Source organism: Protobothrops mucrosquamatus, unplaced genomic scaffold (assembly GCF_001527695.2).
Source record: "Protobothrops mucrosquamatus isolate PMUCROS unplaced genomic scaffold, P.Mucros_1.0 scaffold27, whole genome shotgun sequence".
Lineage (NCBI taxonomy): Eukaryota > Metazoa > Chordata > Lepidosauria > Squamata > Viperidae > Protobothrops > Protobothrops mucrosquamatus.
Window position 1 is genome coordinate 1,021,120 of NW_015386412.1, and position 23,447 is coordinate 1,044,566.

The 23,447-nt window shown below is 50.9% G+C and overlaps 3 protein-coding genes across 3 annotated transcripts in view; 2 read left to right on the forward strand and 1 right to left on the reverse strand.

Moving 5' to 3' along the window:
* The window catches only part of SLTM (SAFB like transcription modulator), a 16,682-nt gene extending 7,583 nt beyond the window's left edge, over window positions 1-9,099 (forward strand). The window contains exons 8-19 of the mRNA XM_015811018.1: window positions 1,036-1,185; window positions 1,757-1,866; window positions 2,160-2,317; window positions 3,158-3,249; window positions 3,825-3,988; window positions 4,521-4,701; window positions 5,208-5,332; window positions 5,522-5,692; window positions 6,109-6,420; window positions 6,678-6,816; window positions 7,870-8,030; window positions 8,478-9,099. Coding sequence (XP_015666504.1) covers window positions 1,036-1,185; window positions 1,757-1,866; window positions 2,160-2,317; window positions 3,158-3,249; window positions 3,825-3,988; window positions 4,521-4,701; window positions 5,208-5,332; window positions 5,522-5,692; window positions 6,109-6,420; window positions 6,678-6,816; window positions 7,870-8,030; window positions 8,478-8,586 — 1,872 coding nt within the window. The 3' untranslated portion in view covers window positions 8,587-9,099. The remainder of the gene's footprint in view (window positions 1-1,035; window positions 1,186-1,756; window positions 1,867-2,159; window positions 2,318-3,157; window positions 3,250-3,824; window positions 3,989-4,520; window positions 4,702-5,207; window positions 5,333-5,521; window positions 5,693-6,108; window positions 6,421-6,677; window positions 6,817-7,869; window positions 8,031-8,477) is intronic.
* Window positions 9,100-12,538: 3,439 nt separating this feature from the next.
* MINDY2 (MINDY lysine 48 deubiquitinase 2) lies at window positions 12,539-18,394 on the reverse strand. The gene is made up of 8 exons (XM_015811045.1): window positions 18,295-18,394; window positions 17,492-17,556; window positions 16,851-17,009; window positions 16,005-16,107; window positions 15,155-15,297; window positions 13,914-14,087; window positions 13,298-13,507; window positions 12,539-12,658 (listed from the first exon to the last, which is right to left on the reverse strand). Exons 1-8 carry the CDS (start codon window positions 18,377-18,379, stop codon window positions 12,539-12,541), a joined length of 1,059 nt encoding a protein of 352 aa, XP_015666531.1. The 5' UTR covers window positions 18,380-18,394.
* A 2,204-nt stretch (window positions 18,395-20,598) lies between these two features.
* Window positions 20,599-23,447, forward strand: part of ADAM10 (ADAM metallopeptidase domain 10) — a 34,793-nt gene continuing 31,944 nt past the window's right edge. Inside the window, exon 1 of the mRNA XM_015811019.1 lies at window positions 20,599-20,653. Coding sequence (XP_015666505.1) covers window positions 20,599-20,653 — 55 coding nt within the window. The remainder of the gene's footprint in view (window positions 20,654-23,447) is intronic.

Here is a 23,447-nt window from a genome sequence, read left to right on the forward strand (position 1 = left end):
AAGACTTGGTTATTCCAGCTTGCAGGACTGGCCTAGGGTAATTTTTAGGGGGGTTTTAATTATATTTTAAATTCGACAAATATTTAAATATTCCTTTTAATTAATTTTAAATTTGTATTGTTTTGTATGTATTTTAAATAGATTGTCAGCCGCCCTGAGTCCTACGGGAGAAGGGCGGGATATAAATCCAAATATAAAATAAAAAATAAATAAATAAATTTTGTATTTTCCCAGATGAACGAACAGTGTAAAAGATGTGAGATAATGGGATTGGCTTTTTGGCCAAGGAGGGGTTTGGATGGTCATTTCCCACATCCTTTGGACTCATAGCTCTTGGGGGGAGGGGAGCATTCATGCTGTTGCCCTTCCTTTCTATGGGCTGTCAGGTTTTCTTGGTTAAAGAAGCAGGGGCGGTCAATACTTAAGAAAGTAGCAACAGGACTTTAAAATATGTTATATTTTAATTATCATGACTTGTAAGAGGCAGGGGATGATGAAGCACATAGTTCATATTGTAAAATAGGCAGCTAAGAAAAGAGAAAAGCATACTTCCTGGGGCTTTGATCTGTCTCTCTTGTGTGCTTAAGTCGGAGCCACGTGCTAGAAGAACTATAGCATTAAATATAAGAGGAGTGGAAGTTTGCACACATGCACCCAGGTAATAATACTGTGGCTTTTGAGTAAACCAGAGTGCTTCATTGAGTAGCCAAGAGGCTGAAATAGTGGCCCTTTTCACCTGGCCAGGTCACCCTCCTCTAGCTTTTTTGGCCCAGCTAAACAAGCAGGCTGCTTGCAGTGAATTCCTGGGGAAGAGAGTCCCTTTTGGTGAAATCAAAATTCTGTCCTGCCCTTAACTCTTTTGTCGTGGGTAAAATTCCTACAAAGGGGGACAGGAAAAGTGAACAGAGAAGATATAGGTGGCGGTAGAGCTCCCAAGTAGGACCAAATGACGACGAGTTGAGTCGCAGGACCCAGAGTAGCAACATGATACCTTAATGTCAAAATGCCACTCATGGTTGTTCTTGACTTTTGTAGGTCCTTGCTGCAAAGGTGGTCACCAGTGCCCGAAGCCCTGGGGCAAAGTGCTACGGCATTGTGACCATGTCCTCGAGCACAGAAGTGGCCAGGTGCATTGCCCACCTTCACCGCACAGAGCTCCACGGGCAGCAGATTTCCGTTGAGAAAGTAGGTGGAATGACCCCCGACCAGCAGTTTCTAGAGCAGGGAGGAGGAAAAGGGAGGGGAGAGAAGATAGCGTTACCTCTTTGATTTTAACAGTAGCCTGTGCATGTTTCACTCAAGAAACCTTGGCCCACCTAGCCAGTCCTCATGCAGGAAGCCTGGTTTGCTTGTCCTGGTCCTGCAGATTTGAGAAAAAGTTCTGTCAATGACCTGGTTTGAAAAGAAGCCAGGAGATGGGTCAGTTTTGAGAATTGGGCTAGGCAGGCCATTAGCAGTTCAGAATCCTATGAAAAAAGTTGCAGTGGAGAAGTTCTGTTGTGGAGGACTGACCCCCGGGAGTGTTTCAGGACCCCCTTTGGAGCCCAATTGGGGGGGGAGCTCCTTCCCACCGTTCTCTGACAGGAGAGGGAACAGCCCCAGTCGGGATGGTGGAGCGTTTGAGTTCAGTGCAGGAGGATTCTTTGGGACTGGGGTTTAAGAGTTGATGATCCCTTTTATTCATAATTGTGGATGTATACAAGTGTGTGTGTGTGTGTGTGTGTGTACACATAATGCATATACATAATGTCTACAGGTTAAAGGTGATCCTTCCAAAAAAGAACTGAAGAAAGAAAGTGATGAGAAATCTGGCTCTGGCAGGAACCCTGGAGAAAAGAAGACTACATCGAGTGACAAAACCAGCAAGTAAGAGCTCTGCACATCCCCAAATTTAATTGCCTGTCTAAACTGTTTGCAAAGAGCTAGTTGCAATCCTGACCTTGTTGGGCAGGTAAAAGGTTTGGAAGCTCTGCAGAACACAAATACCACCCACCCACCCACACATATATCACCTTTGGCTGTGCGGCTTCAGAAACCTGCCTTAAGGAGAATATATAACTTAGTCACATCTAACTGAATCGCCTCCCTTCAGATAAAATGTGAATTTTTCTGGAATCGAGTTCATCACCATTTATGGTTCTTACTCCTATTTTTAACAGAACTCCCTCCAAAAAGGAGGATAAGAAAGCTGATAAATCTGAGAAGAAAGAGAGCAAGGATATGAGGAAGCCTGATGGGAAGGATGAGAAGAGCGATAGTGGGTCCGGCTGCCCCAGTCAAGAGCCTGCCAAGGCACCTGAAGACAGGAAGCGGCTGAGTACGTCCAGGGGTTTCCTTACCTAGGGGGCCGGGAGGCAGCAGGCAACGGTCATCAGCTCAATGTCAGCTGTCACCTTATGCTTGCTGGGTTTCGCTGTTGCAGGGTGACAGTCTGCCATGAACTGTGGGGAGGGGAATGAGGAGGGGGATGATTGGGGAACCGAAAGTAGAGACTGCACCTCCTCAAGCCCACAGGTCACCCAGCTGGAAGAAGGAGGGGGCCACATCCCAAGCTGCACTTGGACTGACTGTTATGAAAACATTTTGCATGGACTTGATTGGTTACAGTGGGGTGGCCAGTGAGCAACACTTGGGGGGGAGTAGAACTTACAGATTTGGGCACACAGTTCTAAATTCTGGCTATGCGATACTGCAATACATTTGACCTCTAATAAAACTATACCTTTCTCAACAAATGGAGCGAAGGATTGTTTCTATTTAGAGGTTCAGGTTGTGGCCAGTCTGACACCAAGTCTTACTCAGATTGGCCATTCTTGGCTAAATTGCTCCAAGTATATTGGACTGGCCTCTTCCTTCTGTTTGGTTAAAAGGTCCATTGCTGTGGTTCCTGCCTCCAAAGAGAAGGCATTCAGCACGTCTGGAAGGCATCAAGAGGAAAAGCCCTCTTGGGGCCTTAAGCTGTGTCTGATTGATTCATTTCAATGAAATATTAACATTTTTAATCAGATTTATTTAGCAATGTTAATAAGGCACTGCCTCTTTTTTAATTCTGATTTTTAAAAGATCCAGTTGCTAATTGTTTTCCTAGGGGCAAGATTGCAAATCCATCTGGGGTTTTTTCCCCTTCTTATTAAACATGTCTCTTTTTTTTCTAAAGGTGTAAAAAGTCCAAGTCATATGGTCATTTTAGACCAAACCAAAGGAGATCAGGTTCACCCAAGGACTATAAGAAGAGGAAGGTTTGAGAAGGTACGTAAAATGCAAAGCCTGTAGGTGGAAGTAGCAAGAATTGCAAGTAAATCTAAAACCAGAGTTCTGAGGTTAGTTTGAAGGGCTGGAAGGCAGATATGGTCGAAGATCTTTCCATCCACCTGGGGGGGGGCAGGCTCACCACGTACTTCTCCAGCAGTTGGACACAACGGGCCAAGGTTGATGCAGTAACCCAGAACATTTCTTTTCATAAAATGTTCTTAGTTGCCAGCTAGTTTTCTTTTTTGAAATTAGAGTGTGTGAGAGAAATGTTCTCTTTTCAACTATCTGGCTCTTTTTAGCATGGTTTAGAATTGTTCCAAGCCCTCAACTGAGTGCCGTGACCTCAGAAGGCATCCTGAGTATTGAGGGTGTTTGAAGGATTTTGCATTTGAAACAACAGCTTCGCCCAACATCAAGCTTTGCTGTTAGGATATTCAAAGTGAAACATTTTCCACATCTTAACTCTGAGGCATTTGAGTCTTGAAAAGTCGATTTCAATTTCTAATACATTAGTCCATAGTAAGGATTTGAACAACTGTTGCTAAATCTGCATTTATACAACTTGTCTCCAGCCACCTATGTTAAGGAACAAAGAGCGTTTTCTTCACGATAAAATGAAGTTCAGAGACTACCGAGGCAGAAAGGACATTTTGCCTTTTGAGAAAATGAAGGAGCAACGCATGAGGGAACACATTGCACGATTGGAACGAATACGGCGTGCTGTGGAGCTCAGAAGGTAGGCTTCTGAAGCGGCTCTTCCTGAAGCTCCACAAGGACATTTGAACAGCTACCTTGGTTTACATTTTTCTGGAAGCCAGAAAAATAGCTTGATTCCAACCCATCCCAGCCCCGGGGAAGGACTGGGCAACCTCCTTTTCCTTTCAGGTGCAGCCTCATCCGGGACATCTCAGGGAGTTGTAGGGACCTGATACACAGGAGGCAAACCCGTCTCGGGGCCTCCCCTTCTTGGCCGTCCACAGCTGGGGTGGGGTCAGAAGCAGGAAGGTGGGATGGGGAGGGGTTCTAAAGACATCCTATAGAATTTTCCACCTGTCAGCTTTATAAAATATGTTACGGGCACATCTAACTATTATTCATCAGGATTTCTTTATTGTTGAGATTGTTTCTGTTGTGCTTTTAAATATTTGGGAGCTGCCTTGTGAGTACCCAGGAGAGGAGTTGGGAACTGAAGCTTCTGCTTCCTCCTGCCGTTCCGTGTCTCGTGTTAATCTGGGACGACCCCCTCTCTGTGACGCTTCCTTTTGCAGGCGAAGGGAAATGGCGGAACGAGAGAGGCGGGAGCGGGAGCGGATCCGACTGCTGCGGGAGCGTGAAGAGCGGGAGCGGCTGCAGAGAGAACGGGAGCGGCTGGAAATCGAACGGCAGAAGTTGGAACGGGAGAGGATGGAGCGGGAGCGCCTGGAACGGGAACGCATTCGGATCGAGCAGGTGTGCTTGGGGCTCCCCATCCGTTTTGCTTCTCTCGGGGGCTCTGATTGCAGAGGGGTGCATGCAACATTTCAAACTCGAAATTGCCTGCAGAGTGTTTGAACGGCAGGACAAAATGGCTGTTCTGTCGCTCCAATTTTATTGGAAGTGTGCCAATCCTGTTTGGAACAAAACAGCTTTTGAAGAAGAAATGTGGGAGCCACATATCCACGTGTCAACTAATTAACCTTTTGCTCTTGGTGCAGATCAACCCCCAGCAATAGTATTACCCGCCTTGGTATGGCTGCTGCAAAGGACTTCTTTTGTGTTTTTAATATCACCAGTGATAGCAATGCTAGTCTGACTGCCATATGTTGGATAAAGTGTTGGCATTACCAGGCACTATCTGAGGCATCTCTCCCACGCCCAAATTCAGCACGGACCGTGCCACTTGGGAAGCTGCAGAGCTCTGAGGCCTTTGTGCAGAGCCAGGGCTCCTTTTCAACAAGGGTTTCTCTTCTGGTTAGGAGCGCCGTAAGGAGGCCGAACGGATTGCTCGCGAGAGAGAAGAACTGCGCCGTCAGCAGCAGCAGCTTCGCTACGAGCAAGAGAAAAGAAACGCCCTGAAGCGGCCTCACGATGTGGATCACAGGTGAGTGGGTGGGTGCCTGCCATGGGAGTCCTCCTTTCTGAGCAAGTCTGGACTACGCCGGCACCAGCAGGCCATTCGGGGTGTCCCAGGGGTGTCGTTCATGTGACCTTTTCAAGCCCCGCGTGTTTGGGTAGCTGTTTGGGTTTGAATGGGCTCTGGCCAAGAGCTGACATATTTCTTTCCTTTTAGAAGAGACGAGTCCTACTGGAATGAAAGCAAGAAGATGACTTTGGATACCGATGCCCGGTTCAGCCATGGGTCTGACTACAGCCGGCAGCAGAACCGGTTTACTGACTTCGATCACCGGGATCGGGGCCGATATCCCGAGGGCTCAGCAGTGCAGCCCTCGTCTTTTGACAGGTGGGTACAAAGAAAGCTCTGGGGGTTCGGAAGCAAAATGGCCGTTAGCACAAGAGGGCAGAGAACTTTGTAGCTGCACGGGCGAACTTCAGAAAAATAGGATATTAAAACCCAGATAACTAGAGAACAAACTTCTTAAGAATAGCTAGAATTATGATGGCAAAGGCTTGGTGAACATCTTTCTTGCCACCAGACTATATATCACTTTGAGATTCTTTAAATAAGAATGTCTTTAATTATAATTTTAATTAAAGTCGGCATCCCTGTGCCCAACTGCAAGACTCCCCCAAGTTTCTGCCTTTCTGGTGCTGCTACGCAAGGTTGAGTTCTAGGCGGGCAAGCACGCATGTTTAGTAGGGGATGTTGAACTGAGGAGGACTCTTTAATCTGAAAATGCACTTTGCTTTTCTGATCAGGCGCGAACGATTTGTCAATCAAAGTGATGGCAAAAAGACTCGTCCAACAGGAAGAAGGGAGGACCCTGGATTTGAGAGATACCCCAAAAACTTTGATTCAAGAAGAAACGAACCCCCCCAGCCTCGCAGCGAGCTCCGAGATGGTGAGAGAAGAGAAGTGAGAGGAGACCATGATGAGAGGAGGACGGTGATAGTTCAGGAGAGGCCCGAAATCCCTCACAGCCGGCACCCTCGGGAACCTGGGCCCAACTCCTCCCGACAAAGCTCTTGGAAGGGCGAAGGAGGCATGAACCCCAACAAGCGGGATGCCAGGTGAGAGATGGCCGGCAGGGGCCTCTGCCCTCCTCAAAAGTTGGGGATCCTGGAAGAGGTCACTCCCTCCTCCCATTGCAAAGGCTACATGCGACTGTGAAGCAGGAGCAAGCGCTGGGTTGAGGAGGACTTTGGTGGGATATTCAGGCCCAGCCACATCCCACATCTTGTGGCCAAGGGCCTCCGTGGAGCAAGCAGTGGTTCAGCCCTCGTGGAGGCAGCTCAGAGCACCGGGTTGACTCTTCTTGTTTCCCCAGAGAAAGGACGGAAAGATCCGGCCGAGAGGTCTCTGGGCATGCAGTGAGAGGGGCCCCCGCAGGCAGCCGCAGCGGCGCATCCGGTTATGGAGGCCGAGAGACGGAGCGGGCCATGATGGAGCGGGGCAGTGGTGGACAGGTGAGCCCTCACCGGCCGGGCCTCGGAATGGGCTGGCAGCAAGCAGGGCCTCGGCTGTACTCCTTTTTCACAGGGAGGCTGCTTCAGCTGGGATCTGGAAGCCCTTCCCTAGATTTAGATGGGCTTTCTAGCCCTCCGAGTGATAGCTGCAACTGTAGGAAATGGTGTAAATTCCTCCGTACAGTTAACACTTCCCAAGAATTGCACTTGGGTAACTATTTCCTGAAGCCAATCTGAGTGTCAGCAGAAACATCTTTGTTTCTCCCATGTCTCTAGCAGGGAAGGTCCCACTGAGCACCTCCATCTTGCAGCCATAAACCAGCCCTGAGAGATGCTGCAAAGCTTTTACACACAAATTGGGGCTTCAGATCTCAAGTGGGGATGCTGAGGGCGGCAGGAGCAAATGGCTGCAGGATTTTTTCTTGGATTGTCACCAGTATGCCTCAGTTGACCATTAGAGCTATCAAACTGATCACTGACCCCCTCATACACACACACACACACACCCCTAATCTGTGGAGGCCAAGCATTTACATGAGTTCAACCATTTCTGTTCTCCCTGGACCAACTCCCTTCCATGCTTTTTGATGGATTAGAACAGTGGTTCTCAACCTGTGGGTCGGGACCCCATTTGGGGTCGATCGACCATTTCATGGGGGTCGCCAAGCAAGGCTGTCCGCCATTTTTTTTGTCCGCCATTTTTTTTCCCCTTTTCCGGCGGGTGCCTTACCTCCCTTGGGCTGGGCCAGCTGGTGGTCGGCCTGCTCCGTCTCTGCCGCTTGCCAGCTACGCCTCGGCCGGCGCAGGGGGCGGAACCACGCATGTGCGGCGCTCCCGGGCAGGGAAAGTCCTCGACTTACGACCGGTTGGGTAGTCCTCGACTTACGACTGGCTTAGTCCTCGACTTACGACCGGCTTAGTCCTCGACTTACGACCGGTTGGGGTCGCGGCATTAAAAAGGTTGAGAACCACTGGATTAGAACTTGTCCCCCTGCTGGAGAAGGCGTGAAGTTGTTATGGTCTTAGATTAACCTTCCTTTCCTTCCTTCCCAGCATTATAATGAAGACCGCCATGTGGTTGAGCGGCACAGCCGTGATGCTGGGCCAAGGAAAGAGTGGCATGGCCCCAATTCGCAGGGCAGTAGTTATCACCATGACACAAGGAGGATGGGAGACAGCCGAGCTGGAGGCGGCATGATGCCTTCTCACTCCAGGTACCCTCCCCCCCCCTGCACTTGAAATCTTGTAGCATTTGGCACTCAGTTGTGTGGCCCTGGGCTGGTGGTCCACAATTACTAAATCCGTTCAGTGCATGATACTGAATGGATTAGGCCGGAGGAAGCTGGCAGTCTCAGCCCTTGGAAGGCTTCTCCTATGGCATGAGTAACCCATTACGGGATCCTTGCCCCCCCGCCCCCCAGTGGAGAGGCCTTCCCTTGCCTGAAGCCCAGGCATTGCCCAGTACACTTTCTTTTCTTTTCTGCCGTTCCTCCCAATGGGGGGGGGCAGCCTCTTGTCACTCCCCCTTTTTGGCATCCCTGCTGGCAGCCTTTGAAAAGGCAGCATGACCCAGCTGTTAGACCACCTTCTTCACTCTCAGAAAAGCAAAGTTTTCCATTCTTCAAAAACTCATAGCTGTTTCTCTTTAAAATTTATTCCAGCAATTCTTCACCCATTAACAGAGTCGTCCAAATTGCTGGCAGTTCCCTGCAGAGGGGAAGTGGTTCTGGATTTAAGCAATTTAAGAGTGGACCTCCACGGAGATTTTGAGTCCTTGCATCTGCTCGTTCCTTGGTCTCAAGATAACTTATTGAAAATCTCTTGTGAACAGAAAGCTTTGGATAAGAAAACTTGTCTTTTTAATTTTTTGTTTTAACATGGCTACTTTTTCCTCACTTGGAGGCATTTTAAATAAGTTAGGCTGTTGGGTTTGGGGTAGTTCATGATATCTTTTGAAGAGTGTTGTTCCCTCTAACTCTAGGAGCTCCTGAATTAATGGGAAGCAAACACATGCAGACTGTACAGAGAACATGTTCTGGCCAGGTAGTTTTAATTTACCAGCATTAGCTCTGTGAACGTCAGTCTTGAAAATCAGGTACTTACCACAAAATATATGGGAAACTAAAGCTGTACATCAACCCCCCTGCTTTTCGGTGTGTAGAAAATAAGGATGGTGGTTTTAATTTCTGGGTATTATGTAACTATTTTTGCAGAACTTGTTACACTGAGTGGATCCAAACCAATGTATCTCCTTTCCAAATAAACTTCATAATCTGTATAGTACCTGCCTGGATAGTTTAATGTGTTCAGTCCTGTTCTCTCATCTTCATACACTTGAGTAAAAGATGGTTAGCGTTGTTTCCCTGTATTGGTTTAACTATGCCGTAAAAATTTGATACTTTCTGGAAAATAATGCAGCTAAAGGTATAAAAGCACACTTTCAAAAATAGTACCGTTGCCCCACAAAGCGTGATTGCCCATTTACTCCCAGAGATTTGCTGCGTATTAATTGCTGTGGGGTAGGAAAGTTTGCCATTGATATTCTTCCTTTCCCGTCTGGTTCCACTCGGCCAGTTCGGTTAACCTATTTCTTGCCCAGGGATGGCAGTGAACTGCTTTCCTTAGTGACCAGAGGGGGCAATCTTCAGCACTCCTGTGCAGAAAAGTGAGTTTCTAGCATTAAGCGCCTCCTGAACCCCCTGGAGCTAAACAAAAATTGCTTGGGTTGCATTGCTCTTTCTTTGGCACACTTGCCTGGAGATGGCCTGACTTGTTGGAAACTAGGATGAAGTTGGCCTGGCCTATTGACTCTGGCTCATTTAGGGGCCAGGTCAGCCTCAATCTGGAGGGAGGGTCGGCCAAAGCAATCGCCTTTAACGGGATGCCCGGCCCACCACAGGACTAGGCAGGTTAGCTTCGGTTTCTCTGCTCAAATATGACATAAACGCTAGAACTTGAATCAATTTTTATTACATGAGAAAGTCACTTAACTCTGTTAAAAATTATATATAAAAATTAGACAATGAGACTAGTGACAGGTGTCGGCTCAAGACATCGAAGACTATTGACAGTATTCAACAGAAAACAGCTATTCGCTGATCACAGTGTAAATCCATGCAAAGTGTCTGATTTGCTAAAAGGAAGCTGATGACTAATAGTCCGCAAATATGGAGGACTGAAGGAAACACTGCCTGAAGCTTGAATGTATCACATCTAAGCGTGGCAGGGGCAGAAGGTCGTGGCTGCCACCACCAAGGCAGACGAAAGCCACTCTGGGCTAAGGCTCTGCAGTGGGCAGTGGAAGGGAGCAGCTCCCCGGCTGAGTTGACCAAATGGCCGCTTCCCCCCTTCTCCTTCCTCTCCATTAGTCCGGGCCTCCCATGGGGTTTGTGCTCTCCAGGATCGTAGAATGGAGGCAAAATGACTGCTGTGGGAAAGAGCCAAACCAGCAAGTCATTCTAATTACGTAAGGAAGCTCCTATCACAATTGCCATGATTTGGTGTTTTTCAGCAGTATCTTACAAAATTATAAAAGTATTTGGCAGTGCTCAGGGGTTGTGCTGATGAACTTGGTTCTGCATGCCTTCCCCCAGCAGAGCCCCTCGTCTGGTTTCCCTCCCAGATCGCCCCTGGTGCATCTGGTTCCCCTCAGTGGCAGGAGTGCTGGGCTAAGCTAAAAACCTAGGCGTCATAAGGCAGGCAGGGCAGCATCACGTGGAGGCAAAGCAAAGCGAAACAACAAAGTTTCTGCAGAGATAAAAAGGCAACTTAACGTTGACAGTAACTTTGGGGAGAGGTAGCCAATGGGAAGTCCGCTAGTAAGGCCTCAGGGACTGCCCTCCAGCTGCAGAAGCCACTCAACAAGTGGGCGGGGGGGGGGCAGAGGGCAACATCCTTTGAGAATGAAGGCCCCCTGCTGCCACCAGCACACGTCCCAACAGAGGCTGCCAAGCCCCCACAAGGACAGCTGCGCTGGCAAGACACGGAATTGAACTAAACTGCTCCTTGGCAGGAAAGATGCCCTTTCCCTGTGCCCTTCTCTACTCAAGAGCCATTCACCAGGCGCAGTGCTTCCCCAACACGCCAATGACCAGCCCCTGAGGAAGACAACGACCCCAGGACATCACTTCTGGCAGGTGACTGAAGCAAGCTGCCAGTTGGTCCTGTGTTTGCGAGATTTCTGTATGGCATAACCGTCAAACACAGCACGCAAGAAACAAAACAAGAAATGTACATTTCATGTAAACTGCAAGGCTGATTCCTTTTTAGGATAAACTTCAGTCTAACTTCAGGCTCTCAAAGCTATTGGAACAGGGTGGCACCTGGCCCAAAACAGATTAGGGTAATGCACACATCTCAAATAAGATTGGAAATGTGTAAGAGAGACACTTGCGTATCACTCCAACATGATACAAGGTAAATTCAGTTTTGCGTAAAACCATTACACATGTCAGCAACAGGCCAGGGCATTTCATATTTAAAAATGCATACACAGCAAATGCAAACTCAAACCCAAACCTCATTTGTGGAAATAATGTTGCTAAAATTAAATATTTATTCTTTTCCCCGTTCTTTGTCCTCCGGCTTAAGGTATTTAAAGAGCTATAAGGCAAGAGTTAGAGACAGGTCACTGCCCTGCGAGTCTAGACTCCATCCAAAAAACTGTTCATTTCAGGAAAAAATATTAAGCTACAGGTCTTCAATGACCTTTCAATCATCTCCTTCCCTGTAGTTAGATTACCACATTCTGCATGAATGTTGATTTGGGATTGAAATCTGTGTATCGACAGCTAAGTCTGTCCTTAAATCCAGTCTTTAGAAGTGCAGCAAAAATTGTCTAAAGCATTTGCAAAGTGCTATAAAGTTATTGAGAGGATGAGGGTCGCTGCCCTTCCTTCCTTGCAAAAGTCAACAGGTAATTCCAGCTGGGAGGCTCTCTCTCCTGTGACATGTAGCGTGTGGATTTATATTAGGTCTTACAAAACTGGATTCCATCCCCACTCCCAGCAGTAACTGCGCAGGGACACGTTTTCTCCAGAGAGAATAACCACATCTTAAGGAACAAAAAAGGGCCACTGGTGTCCAGAGGATTCATTTGTTAGGATCCGTGTCCTGAAACGATCCATTTCACCCAATACAAACAATGGCACGTGATGTGGCAGGTGACCGGCCACAGGTTCACGTTGCTCACACTCGATGCCAGTCTCAAGCAAATTTAAGCATCCGCTTCCTCCATTCTCCTCCCCCTCCCTATAGAGAGTTGATTAAAAACTGGAGAGACCAGACTGTGGCGAGCCTCGTCCGCAGGGGATCTCGCCTTCTCTTGCTTCAAGGCGTTCTGAAGCCCGATTCTTGGCCAGGTCAGCCAAGGAAGCTCAACTGAAGATTGCTGAGGGGCTCAGCCCGCCAGTCCAGGGACACCCCGTGCCAGAGCTTTCTCTGCAGTGCACATCGCCTCTTCCCATGATGATTCAGAGGTGCCCCAGAGGCAGGTAGTGAGCTGCTGCTTCGCCACCACAGGGGCACGCCCCCCACCTTCCCACCACGCTCCATCCCACAGCAGGCCACTCCCCGTCCAGATCCCTCAGCAAGGCTGCCCTGGCAGCGATTTGAGGAGGCCCTCGGTTGTGGGCTTCACAGGCACAGAAGGTGGGTGGGCCGCCCACTCACAGGGTCCCTGGTGTTTCAGGTGGATGCGCTGGGCTCCCAAGGTGCCCTTCCGCTATAAAATAGCACAGCTGCTCTTCTCCCGTTCCCTTTCCTTCTCCCGCGGTTCTTTCCTCTTCAGCTCACTGGCCCTGGGCTGCCTTCCCACTGAGGGAGGGGTGACGTCCTGTGCTTGCTGTTCAAGAGGGAAATACAGAGAGAAAAAGGCTGCTTGCTTGCACCCTTAGCTGAGCGTTTCCATAAAGCTAAAGATCCCAAGATGCAGACCAAGGGCCACCAAGGGCAACGTTGCCTTATGCCGGCCCTGCTAAACAACTGGCGTCTGGTGGCTGGAGGGGCAGCAAAGGCTGCAAATGTGCCAAATCCCCACAGATGGTGCAACTGAGGCCCCAGGCAGCTTGGGGACAGGAGGCATCTTTAGCATAGACATTTGAGAGTGGAAAATAACACTTTCTCTCATGATTTCTCAAAAACTATCATGAAGGAAAATGCATTTTCCCATGAGGAACACGATTACCAATGTGGTGTCAGAACATGCCAAAACCAGGACAGAAAATGAATCCGAAGACCATGCAGAAGCCCAACTTGACCCTCTTTCTCAGACTTCTGCTGGCAGGAGCACCAAGGGCTTCCTCAAGCGGCTCCCAGTGAGCATCCCAGGCAATCCCAGGCACCATTTTCTGCCCTTGAGTGCCCAGAGCCACTGGGAGAGGTGCCAGGAACCAAACCTGCCATTTTCCACATGGACAGTGGCCTCTGAGCCATGGCCATTCTCCAACAGCCCCTGGAACTACAGCTGCCAGTAGACCTTTACCTGGCCTTCAGCGGTGGTGGGAATAGTGGGAGCGGTGGCAGCGGCGGTGGCGGCTGGCTCTTGCTCCTGGTAGTACTGCGAGGCCCGTTGATCTTCTTCTTCCTGAAGCTTCCTGGCCAGCTCGAGGTCACCGACGTCCTCCGGGAGCTGCTCCCAACTGAGGTCTTGGCTTCGTTGCTCTTCTTGCAGAGATAAGGCCATCAAGTAGTCCTAAGGCGCAAAGCCGCCAGCAGTGAACGTGCTGGTTAGTTTGGCCCAACCCAAGCAGAGCGCGCCCTCCCCCATCCTGGCAGGCGCCTTCCATTCAAACTGAAGCACAACTCAGCAGTGAGCACCACGAGGCTTGGCCCCGGGTACAGGCCCCAAATGCCAGATGGGAGAGGAGGAATCCTAGGAGCTTTCGCCCCGTCCCACCACTCCAGGGACAGGAGGCCTCCGTGAGAGGTTTCCTGCAAGGTTTCCAAAAGGGGAAGGGGGTCCTTTCAGGGGGACACACCAGAAAGAACCCAGGTGGTCCAAGTGGGATAAGATGGCCAACGAAGTGGGTGGGAAGAGAGAGAAAATGGCCCCTGAAGAATAAAAAAGTCAAAAGAATGAAGAAGCTTCCCATGGCTACCTGGTCAATCTGATCCTGTTGCCCATGGTACACAGTTTCCGGATCAGATGGAGGCCGCAGGTGGAATTCAGAATCACAGAAGTTCCCATCCCCATCCACATTATGCAGACTTTCCCACACCACTTTATCTTCGGTGAGGAAACCTTGGTCGGTCACCAGAAGGTAAAGCTGACCCTGAATGAAAGGGAAAATTTCCCTGTTAACTGAGAACAGTCACTGTTTGCACTGAGATAAGCAACGCTGGCCTGCATTCTCTAGAAATCATTTGGGGGTCTCCTTTCTTGACAAAACTGCCACTCCACTCTTTTACTTCACACTGTGCGGCTGTAAGGAGCAATGACACAATAGCTTGGTGCACATAGCACACTCAACTTCATTAGTGAATTAAGGTATTTTCTGGGTTTGCACAATGCATGCAATCACAAACTAATTGGACATGTTAGGTTGCATGAGCAAGCTTCTACTCAACCTTTGCCTCTTATTCTCACATGCAAGCTCCCCCCCCCCCAAAAGGCTGAGCAGCCAGTTCCCCCCTCCCCCCCAACAGAAGCAGCCTTCTATCCCTGGAAAGAGAGCAAACAAAAGGCACTGCAATCTGGCCAGGGGGTGGAGCAGCTGTACAGGAGAATCAACACCCCCTCGGTCCTCCCCACCCTCTGAACAAAGCCCTGAGCAACTGTTTCAGCCACCACTAAAGGAAATTCTGCTTCCTTCCTGCTTCCTAGGCACAGTGGCTCAGCGAGCACACTCAGAAAAACAAACAAGTTAAAAGCACAACCAGGAAACATCTCAGAGAAGAGACTGGTCTTGGGAGGTGCTCCTCAACATGTTTACTGTGGCTTTTGGCCATTCTGCAGGCAGCAAGCTTGTGGAAGTGGGGACAAGAGGGAGGGAGGGAGGGAGGGAGGGAGGGGGAGAGCAAGAGATAGAGAGAGAGAGCAACTGGAAAAAGAAAGCAGAGAGAGAGAAAAGCGAAAGCAAAGAGCAAAGGAAGCCTGGAGAGGGGCATGGGGAGGATGGGGCATGCAACCTCCCCATCCCCTGCATCCAGAGGCTGGGCTTTTTGCACCTCTGCCTCAGTGCCCCCTTAGGCTGCCATGCCAGGCAGACACAGCCGGCCTGCAGATCAGAAGCAATAGAGGGCTACTTGCTGGTGAGGCAGAAGCGTGAGCAGCAACTCAGGTGCGGAAGGTCAGTCAGGGTCCCAGACGAAAACAGCCATGCCGTTTGTGGCCAGCTACCTTGTGTTTGGTCATGGTGCTGAAGTGGTTGTTTCTGAAGAACACGCACAGCTCTCCTTCTTGAACGGTGGATGTCAACTCACACAAGCCATGGTAAGTTAACTGAGTGGCCGTGCTACTGAGGAACTGCTCTGCTATGGAGCCTGCAAAGAGACACCACTGCATTTGAATGCACATGGGCTTGCCCCAAGGTCCCCACCCCAAGGAGCTGTTTCCAGTTCAACCTCCTAGACCAGCCAGTCGCTTTGCTCTGCTCAAAATTTGATCCAAAGTAAGCCTGAAGACTAGGGCAAAATGAGAGCTGGAGTAGGGTAGGAGGGAAAACACAATGAGCAGAAACCGAAGAGGAAAAGCACACAGCAGTAAGACAAGTGGAGAACCAACACGAAACTCATCAAAACAAGCAGGTTGACCAAAGGGTAGCACCCCCTTCCATGAAGAACTGATGGACACCCCAAAATCAAACTCAGGAATCAGAAAGTCTATCGGTCAAGCTTTTCTTGAGAAAACCCAGATCAACCCTAGGAAAAGGCCTTCCTGCCTGGCTTGTGGAGAGAGGTGTGTTCTCTTAGGAGAACCCTTCTTTCTTCTAAAAGAGCATGGGAGAACCTGTTCCAGCCAGAACGCCCTTCCATCTCCAGTAAGGAAAACATCCCTCCCCTTTTCTAAGTTGCAGCAGCAGCAGCTAATGGGAATTCTTCAAAGGAAGCAGAGGCTCTGGGGAAAAAAGCAGCCCAGAACTCTGACCTTTTTCTGGCCTTCCTGCCTGGCTGAGCCACAATTATGCTAGATCACAGGAACATTTGCTCTGAACTGCAGGCCTTCACACACTCAAGAGCGCAGCACCCACCTTCCTCCCTCAGCTCGCTGTTGTCCGACTGCTTACAGCAGATTATTTTTTCCACCAACTGGTTGTAGCTACAGTTACCAACTGCTTTCACAACGTCTCCAACCTGCAGCAAAAGAAAAGGGCTGCCGTTGGTAAAACCCACAATGTGCTAAACCCAACAGACACCAGTAAAAAGGTACGGTACATGGGGCTCCCACCTGCGGTCAGGTGGGAGGGCAAAGGGTAAAACAAGTATTCCAGTGGACCCCATCACTCAACAGTGCAGCTTCTTCTCTCAGATGAATCTTGTGAGATTTTGGCCACAACGTTGAGATCCATATTTTGGTGCCCCAAGTCATGTCTGAAGTGCCTGCCAGCCCCGCCTGTCACTCGAGGGGTCTTCAAGCCCTCTGGGTGATGAAGCAATAGCCAGCATCAAGAAGGCTGGAAGCCGCTTGCAAGCCTGCAGTAGCCCATGAGCGCAGGGAGCTGCCTGTAGCTGAGCTCTTCTCCCATCATCCACCACTCTGCGATCCCAGGGATGGGACGGTTGAGAGCACCACGGAATGTCTTTCCTGCAGTGGCTGCTCACTGAAGGCTTCCTACAACCCCATTTTGGAAAAACACCCCAACGGCCATGTTACTCCAGGCTTCAGGAGTCAAACAACATCTTTCCTTGCTATTTCTTGGGCCTTTAGCAAAGCTTGTTCTACATGATTTTTAGGGCTTTAACAGCTCAGTTGTTTTAATTGCTTTTAAAAGCTTTGCTAAATTGAAATGCCTCTTCTTGTTGGTGGTTTTGGTATTAAACATTAAAACAGCACCTTCTGGCCATAATACTATTCACATAAACAGCCTCTTGCTTACCTGAGGATCTACTAACCACCCGTGATATAATGGAATATCAAGAAGATCGAACACTATGCATTCAGGCGTGTACTCAAATACTCGAACCCCAGTGAACTTCACATTCACGTCAAGACCAGTCTGAAGCTTATGCAGGATTGCCATTGCATCACTGACATTCTGTTAAGACCAAGACAAAAAATTAATGAAAAAGCTGAAGTCAGTTGAGTGCTTAGACTACATGCTTTGTCTGCCCTGTACTACGCAATCTCTAGGCTGCCTCACATTACAACTGCTTTCATGTTAAAGAGAACTACTTTTAATTTGCACTGCAAAATTCTAGATGATCAGAAGTTGACAGCAAAGAATTTTCTGAATCTCTTTGCTGCCATCTATTAATCATGCACATTTTTGCAGTCCCAATCTAACTGTCCTATTGTGAAACAGGGTGAATGCACTGAAACAGAGACTACTTCACAAAAACCATCTTTCCCTTCAGAATATGATAAAGTATACAAAAGTCTGACTCTATGTTCCTGCATATTTTATGCACAGGAGAAGGCTTCCGCTACTTGGAATTTGACTGGGCATTTATACCAATGGAAAAATCAAAGCATCAGAATTCACTTTTAGGAAATGCCACTTCAAGTTAAGCTTTTTACCTGTTCATAGTTTAAACGCTGAATTTCAGAGATTTCTTTTGGTTTTGAATCAAGGATATAGTCTCCTGCAAGAAAACCAAAAGTTCTCATTTGAAAACCATTAATTCTACAATCCAAACAGATTCCATCTTGCTACAGATTGTCCTCCAATTAGCAGAGGGATCCTGCCGATGCCGCAATCCTTTGGGTTTTCAGAGCAAGAAAATCCTGAGCCAGGGCTCCAAATTAGGCAAGTGTTGCTCGCCAACACAAAGAAGCGGCTTCCTTCGGCAGGCTTGCAAAGGTCAGCCGGTCCCGTAGCCGGGACGGGCCCGGGAGAGGCAGGCTTTCAGCAGGAGAGGCAGAAGGCGGGGGAGGGGGTGGAGGGGGCGCAGCAGCTGCCCCACCCCCACGCCGGGGGGCTCCGGTGGTCCCGGGCCGCCCAGCAACAAGGGAGGCTCCCGGGCATCCCGGGGGGGGGGAAGAGGCGGGGAGGTTTCGGCGGCTGGCTCGCGCCTCTTTCTCAGCCCCCAAAGGTTAATTTGTAAAACCCAGAAAAGGTCTCTGCGCTCAGGAGGGGGAGGCGGAGAGGGAGGCGGAGAGGGCCCCCGCCCAGGGACTCCGGGGGGGGGGAGACAGAAGAAGCGCAGCCCCCGCCGCCGGCTTCAGGCTCGGAGTGCCGGCGGACGCCGGGAGTTCGGCATCGCCCTTCGCGGGGCGGCCGATTTCCCCCCCCCCGCCGCCGCCGCCGCCCCCCGGCCAGGGCGGCGAGGCTGGAGCCGGGCCCGGAGCGGACTCCCCGCCGCGCCCTCGCCCGCACCCACCCAGGTACTCCATCAGCTGCTCGGCGGTGACGATCTCCATCATGGGCGGCAGCTTCACCTTCCAGGCCAGCAGCAGCGCGTTCATGACGGCCAGCAGCGGGCAGGGCCCGTTCTCGTTCTGCGTGACCACCGGCGCGCTCGCCTCCCGCCACCGCACCCACTTCAGGTGGTAGGCGGCCTGCGGCGGGGCGCGCTCCCGGGCCGGCGCGGGGGGCGNCAGGGCAGGGCAAGGCAGGCGGAGGCCCCGCCCCGAGGGCCGGCGGCTGGGCGTGGCGCGCAGGCGCAGTCGTGCCGGAGGTGCACGTGCGGGCGCCGCTCCCTTCCCAGCCGGGTTGGCGGCTCTTCCCCGGCTGCCCGCCCTCCGCTACTTTATTATGTACGCAATTGTTCGCAGTGATAAACCAACCCGTGAACCCTGGCCGGCACAGCGAAAGGCCATGAGCCACCCGAAGGCATCCTCTTGCCTCCCCGCCCGCGTGAGCTAGCCGGGGTTTGCTCCGGATTTCGGGCTTCGCGCAGTCCCGGAACTCTGCAACCCGGAAACGGGCTCTGGTCTGAAAGGTCCCGCTTGTGCGGTGGGGGCTGAGGAGGGTGGCGGAGACCCGTCAGTCTGATGCGCCACTCGGGGGGCGCGAGGACCCGGACGGTGGGCAGCCAGAGCCTGACCCTCCGGAGCTCCTCAGCGGCCGCGGTTGCTGCAGGGCTATCGCGTCGGCGGACCCGGCATGGATGCGTAGGCCACCTCCCCTCCCAGGGAAGCCCCGCATTCTCAAGGGTGCTTGTAATGGCTGGGATGGGGTCCCTTCAGACATCTTTTCGAGTTTTTTATTCCGCTTTATTATTTTTATAAATAACTCAAGGCAATGAACGTCCTCCTTCCTCCTCTTTTCTCACAGCAACAGCCCTCTGAGGGGGCTGGGCTGAGAGAGGAGGACTGGCCAGAGTCACCCAGACGGGTTTTCAAGCCCAGGGTGGGACTGGGACTCACCATCTCCCGGTTTCTAGCCTGGTGCCCTAACCCGCAGACCAAACCGGCCTCCGTGGAGGCTTAACTGCCTTCGGCGGGGCTCTCGGGGTGCAGCCCAAGGCGAATCCGGAGTCGTCCCTTCCACCCTCTTCCTGGAGGTCAGCAAGACGGGAGACGGTCCCGGTGCGTTTTTCCCACCTTCTCAGCTCTTAGAAGTGCAAAAGACGAAGCAACCTCACCAACGCAAACCCGGCAGTCAACATCAGAGGCGGTTCATTCTGAGGGTTTCGAAAGGAGCCTGGAGGTTTTCTCCACACAGAACCGGCTACTCAGCAAAGCGCTGCGGAGCGACAAGTGCAAGAAGAGCCCCGAGGCCGCATCAAGCTCGGCCCGCGAAGTTCCCCCTTGGGCGAGCAACCGGGCACCGAAGCCCCAGGCTCGGGCGGTGGAAACGGCCACCAATATCTACGGAATTGGCAGCCACCGGAGGGTGATCCTGCGCAAATAGGACCAGAGTGGCCCCTTCAAACCAGACGGGGGAGCCGACTCGTCCCCGCTTGGGGTCTCGGGGAGTCGAGTGCACTGCATAAATCCCCTCTGTTTGGCACTGATTTCCATGCAGCCCGCCCAGCAGCCCAGGACCTATGGATTCGGGTGGAAAATCTCCTGCGCACCTTGCAGAGAAAGGGGAACCTGACTGTGGGAAAACTCCAAACGTGGCGAAGAGCCGAACTGGGTCCCAGCCCCAGCCCAGCCGCCCGCGCAACAGCGGGCGGCCGCAGACAGGACGCCGCCGCCTTCCCCTTTAAGGCCAGCCCCGCCGCTCCCGCCCACGGCGCGTCCTTCCCTTCCCTCCGATCAGGTGACGACGGAGAGGGCGCGTGAAAAAAAAAGAAAGCGCGTCTTCGGAAAGGCAGAAGAGGCGGGGCCAGGCAATTCTCCCGGGAGTGGGCGGGATCTTCCCTTTCTCGGAGGCCGCCTGTGACTGGCTGCGCCGCGCTGGTCGGCGGGCGCGTGCCGGGGGAGGGAGGGCAGATGCTGGCCGCGGGGGCGCGCGCGGCGAGCGCTGACTGGCCGGCCCAGCGGCCGACCGGCGTGTGAGGCGCGCGCGCGCGCGCCCGTCCGCCTAAGGGAGGGAGCTTGTTCTGAGGTACTTTTGGTGGGAACCGGAGCGAGGCCGCAGGCGGGCGGCGCCGGCGAGAGGAAGAGGAAGCGGCGCCGTGCGGTCCCCCCCCGCCCTTCCTTCCCCGGCCGGGCGGATGCTTCGTGGGTAGGCGGCGGCGAGAGGCGGCCACCTGGCTGTGGCTGGCGGCGGGGCCTGGCAGGGCCGGGCGAAGATGGTGCTGCTGAGGGTCCTCGTCCTGCTCTGCTCCTGGGCGGCCGGAGCCGGAGGTAAGCCCGGCCGCGGCCGCGGCCTCCTCCCCGCGCCTCCAGGCCGGCCGGCTGGGCAGGCCGTGATGAGCACCGGCTTGCGCGGCCGCGGAAGCTCCGCTCGACCGCCCCAACTCGCCGCTTTGGCGGCTGGGCCTGGAAAGTTTCTCCGGCCTCGGGCAGCGCCAGGGCGGGCGGGTTCCTGGCTGGGCCGTCGTGCGCCGCCTCGACGCCGGCCTTGACTTAGGTGGACTTCGCCCAGTCGGCGCTTCCTGGAGCAGGGCGGCTGCCTCGGGGCCGGGAACCGCAGCTGGGGCCCCGGTAGTTGGGCGGCTGGGGGTCACCGGGGCCGGGTGTGGTTGGGGGGGGTCCTCCAGGAAGGTGGGCCGGGGCCCCCGCTTGCCCGCCCCCTCAGCTGGACCATCGCATCCCGGGCTGCCTTGTGGGGGGCGCAGCCCCTCCAGGGTTTTCCTGCCAAGGGCTCGTGGAAGGGCGCGAGGGGCGGCCGTGGTCGTGCCGGCTCGCCGGTGATGTCATAGGGCCAGCCGGGAGTGACCGATACTACCAGGAAGTGGGGAGGGCGAGGTTTGGCGCGTGCCAAAAAGCAGAAGGGGGGGGGGGAGTCCGTAGCGTCTGGGTGGCGCCCAAGAGGCTTCCTTATCTAACTGCTTAGAGTGGGATCGGGCATCCTCTGCCATTGGGAAAGTTGCTGCGTTAAGTTTAAAAGTTCATATAGTAGTTGATTAATTCAGCCGTAAGTAAGAAGGTGTTTGATCAGGACATAGTTGCCAAATGCTTTTATGAAGACCCCCAAGGGGTAGCAAGGTGAAAAAAGGCAATCGGAACCTTCTCCCGCCTGTCTGCCCCACCATCCAAGAACGGAAATGTAACTGTGGCAAGGAAACTTTAGGAACAGAAAATGGGTGTCCTGCCTGATGTGATAGCAAAAATGAAATCATAGGAAGGTCTCTGATACTTCAGCGCTTTGTAGGCCAATTTAGAGCTATAGGGCTAAAATAGATAAAGAAAATATATATGTATGGGTTGCTCTGAATTATTTTGCATAAAATGTATCATAAGGTCTTGAACATTTCATTGAGATGAAGCCTAGCAGTGCTAATGCTATATTTAACTGCTTATATTTACATTTCTGTCACCAAATTGTGCTAATTACTAAGTACTATTAAATACAAAATGCTGTATTAATGAATTAGTTGATGTAGTATATTTCCAAATGGAAAATATCAATAATATCAAACTAAATGTTTTAAAATACTAAACTAAAAATGTGACCTGATGATCTTCATGAAAGAGTGGGAAGAGTGAATGTTCCAGTTTGGGAGTGAAGCAGAGAAGAAACTTCTTACAGGGCTGTTAATCAGAGGACACTTTGTGGATAAACTTTACCAAGACCCAACTATCTCTGAAACCAAAGAGGCTGACATACTGTATATAATTTTCAGCACTACATGGAAGACCTAGATCAGGGATGGGTTGAGGAGTTTCCTCTGGACAGTTGTCTTAAATTCTGAATCATAATATATCTATATCAGTGCACATCAAAAAACATTACACTTAATCCTAGGCCAGTACCTCTGTCTTGTCTGGATTTTAATTCAGTTTGTTCACCTTCCTTCATTGTATGTGATTGGTAACACTATTCTGAAAATATTCTGTCCCTTGTAAAACTTGTAATTGTTTGAGAATTTGCAGTCTTCTGTTCTTTGAAAATAAATTTTCCATATCTCAGCACATATCCAGAAGGGCCAATTATTATTCAAAATATCTCACCAGTTTTGTTAAGGTTGTTGATAAAGTTAATATCAGAGTCACTTTCATCTTTGGCAATAAAATCCACTGTTTCTAAAAGAGAAAATTCATGGTTGCAATTATGAATTTTGGCATCAGTCTTCAATAAGCTTCTAAATTGGATAAAATGCTGGATTCATATAGTATTTAAAAACAGCCAACCAACCAATTAGAACTGAGTCAGAGCTCAGGAAAAAAGACAAATTCTATGCATTTCTGTAAATAGAAAGTTTTCTTATTTTTGAGTTTACTAAGGAACAGTTGAGTAAGTTGGAAGACTTATGATTGTTTAGATATCATTTTATGCTAAGTATGAGGAGAAACTTAGTTCAAGTAACCTGAAGGCATCTTTGGTATTTCTCCCCCCCCCCCTTTCCTTTTGTGCAAGAAATAGCAAAGGCTTTTGTTTTCACTTTTGAACTAAACATTATTCTGTACCATATTACATCTAAACTCTGCCAATTGCTGTAGACGGAAATAAAGTGTTAATTAAAGGCCTGGTGGGGTGGATAAGAATGGTAGACTAGGACATTTCCTGGTTCACATATTTCTTCTGCCATGAAGCTTGTTAGAATTCATTTCAAATCATCTTTGAAAACATGACCTGTGTGTTGATTGTGTTGGAATGTGTTCATTCCTAAAATATTGTTAATTCTTCTCAAAGAGTGCAAGTATGTTTGTTTGCTTTGTGACTAGAAAGTCAGCAGGTTTTAAAGATAATTCTTGGAAGTATTTAGTCAGTTTTTAACCAAGAAATCAGTGAAATAATTATACATTTCAAGAGCTTGCATATCCACCCCGAGCTTGCATATCCACCCCGGGCGACCCCAACGATGCCCTTGACGTGATGACCCGGTGTCTGGAGGCCGTGAGGGTCTGGATGGGGAGGAACAGACTCAGGCTCAACCCGTCCAAGACCGAGTGGCTGTGGTTACCGGCGTCTCGGCATAGTCAGCTGAGCCCATCGCTGACTATAGGGGGCGAAACTTTGGCCCCCTCGGAGAGG

Bases quoted from the DNA above. Each gene is read 5' to 3' on its own strand.
- MINDY2 (XM_015811045.1), bottom strand. From the start codon at position 18,379: ATGAACGCGCTGCTGCTGGCCTGGAAGGTGAAGCTGCCGCCCATGATG. The intron at 16,108-16,850 runs GTAAGCAAGAGG...CTTTTGCTGCAG, and splicing joins GGTGGTTAGTAGATCCTCAG to GTTGGAGACGTTGTGAAAGC. The intron at 12,659-13,297 runs GTAAAGGTCTAC...CCTCTTGAACAG, and splicing joins CCACCACCGCTGAAGGCCAG to CAAGCACAGGACGTCACCCC.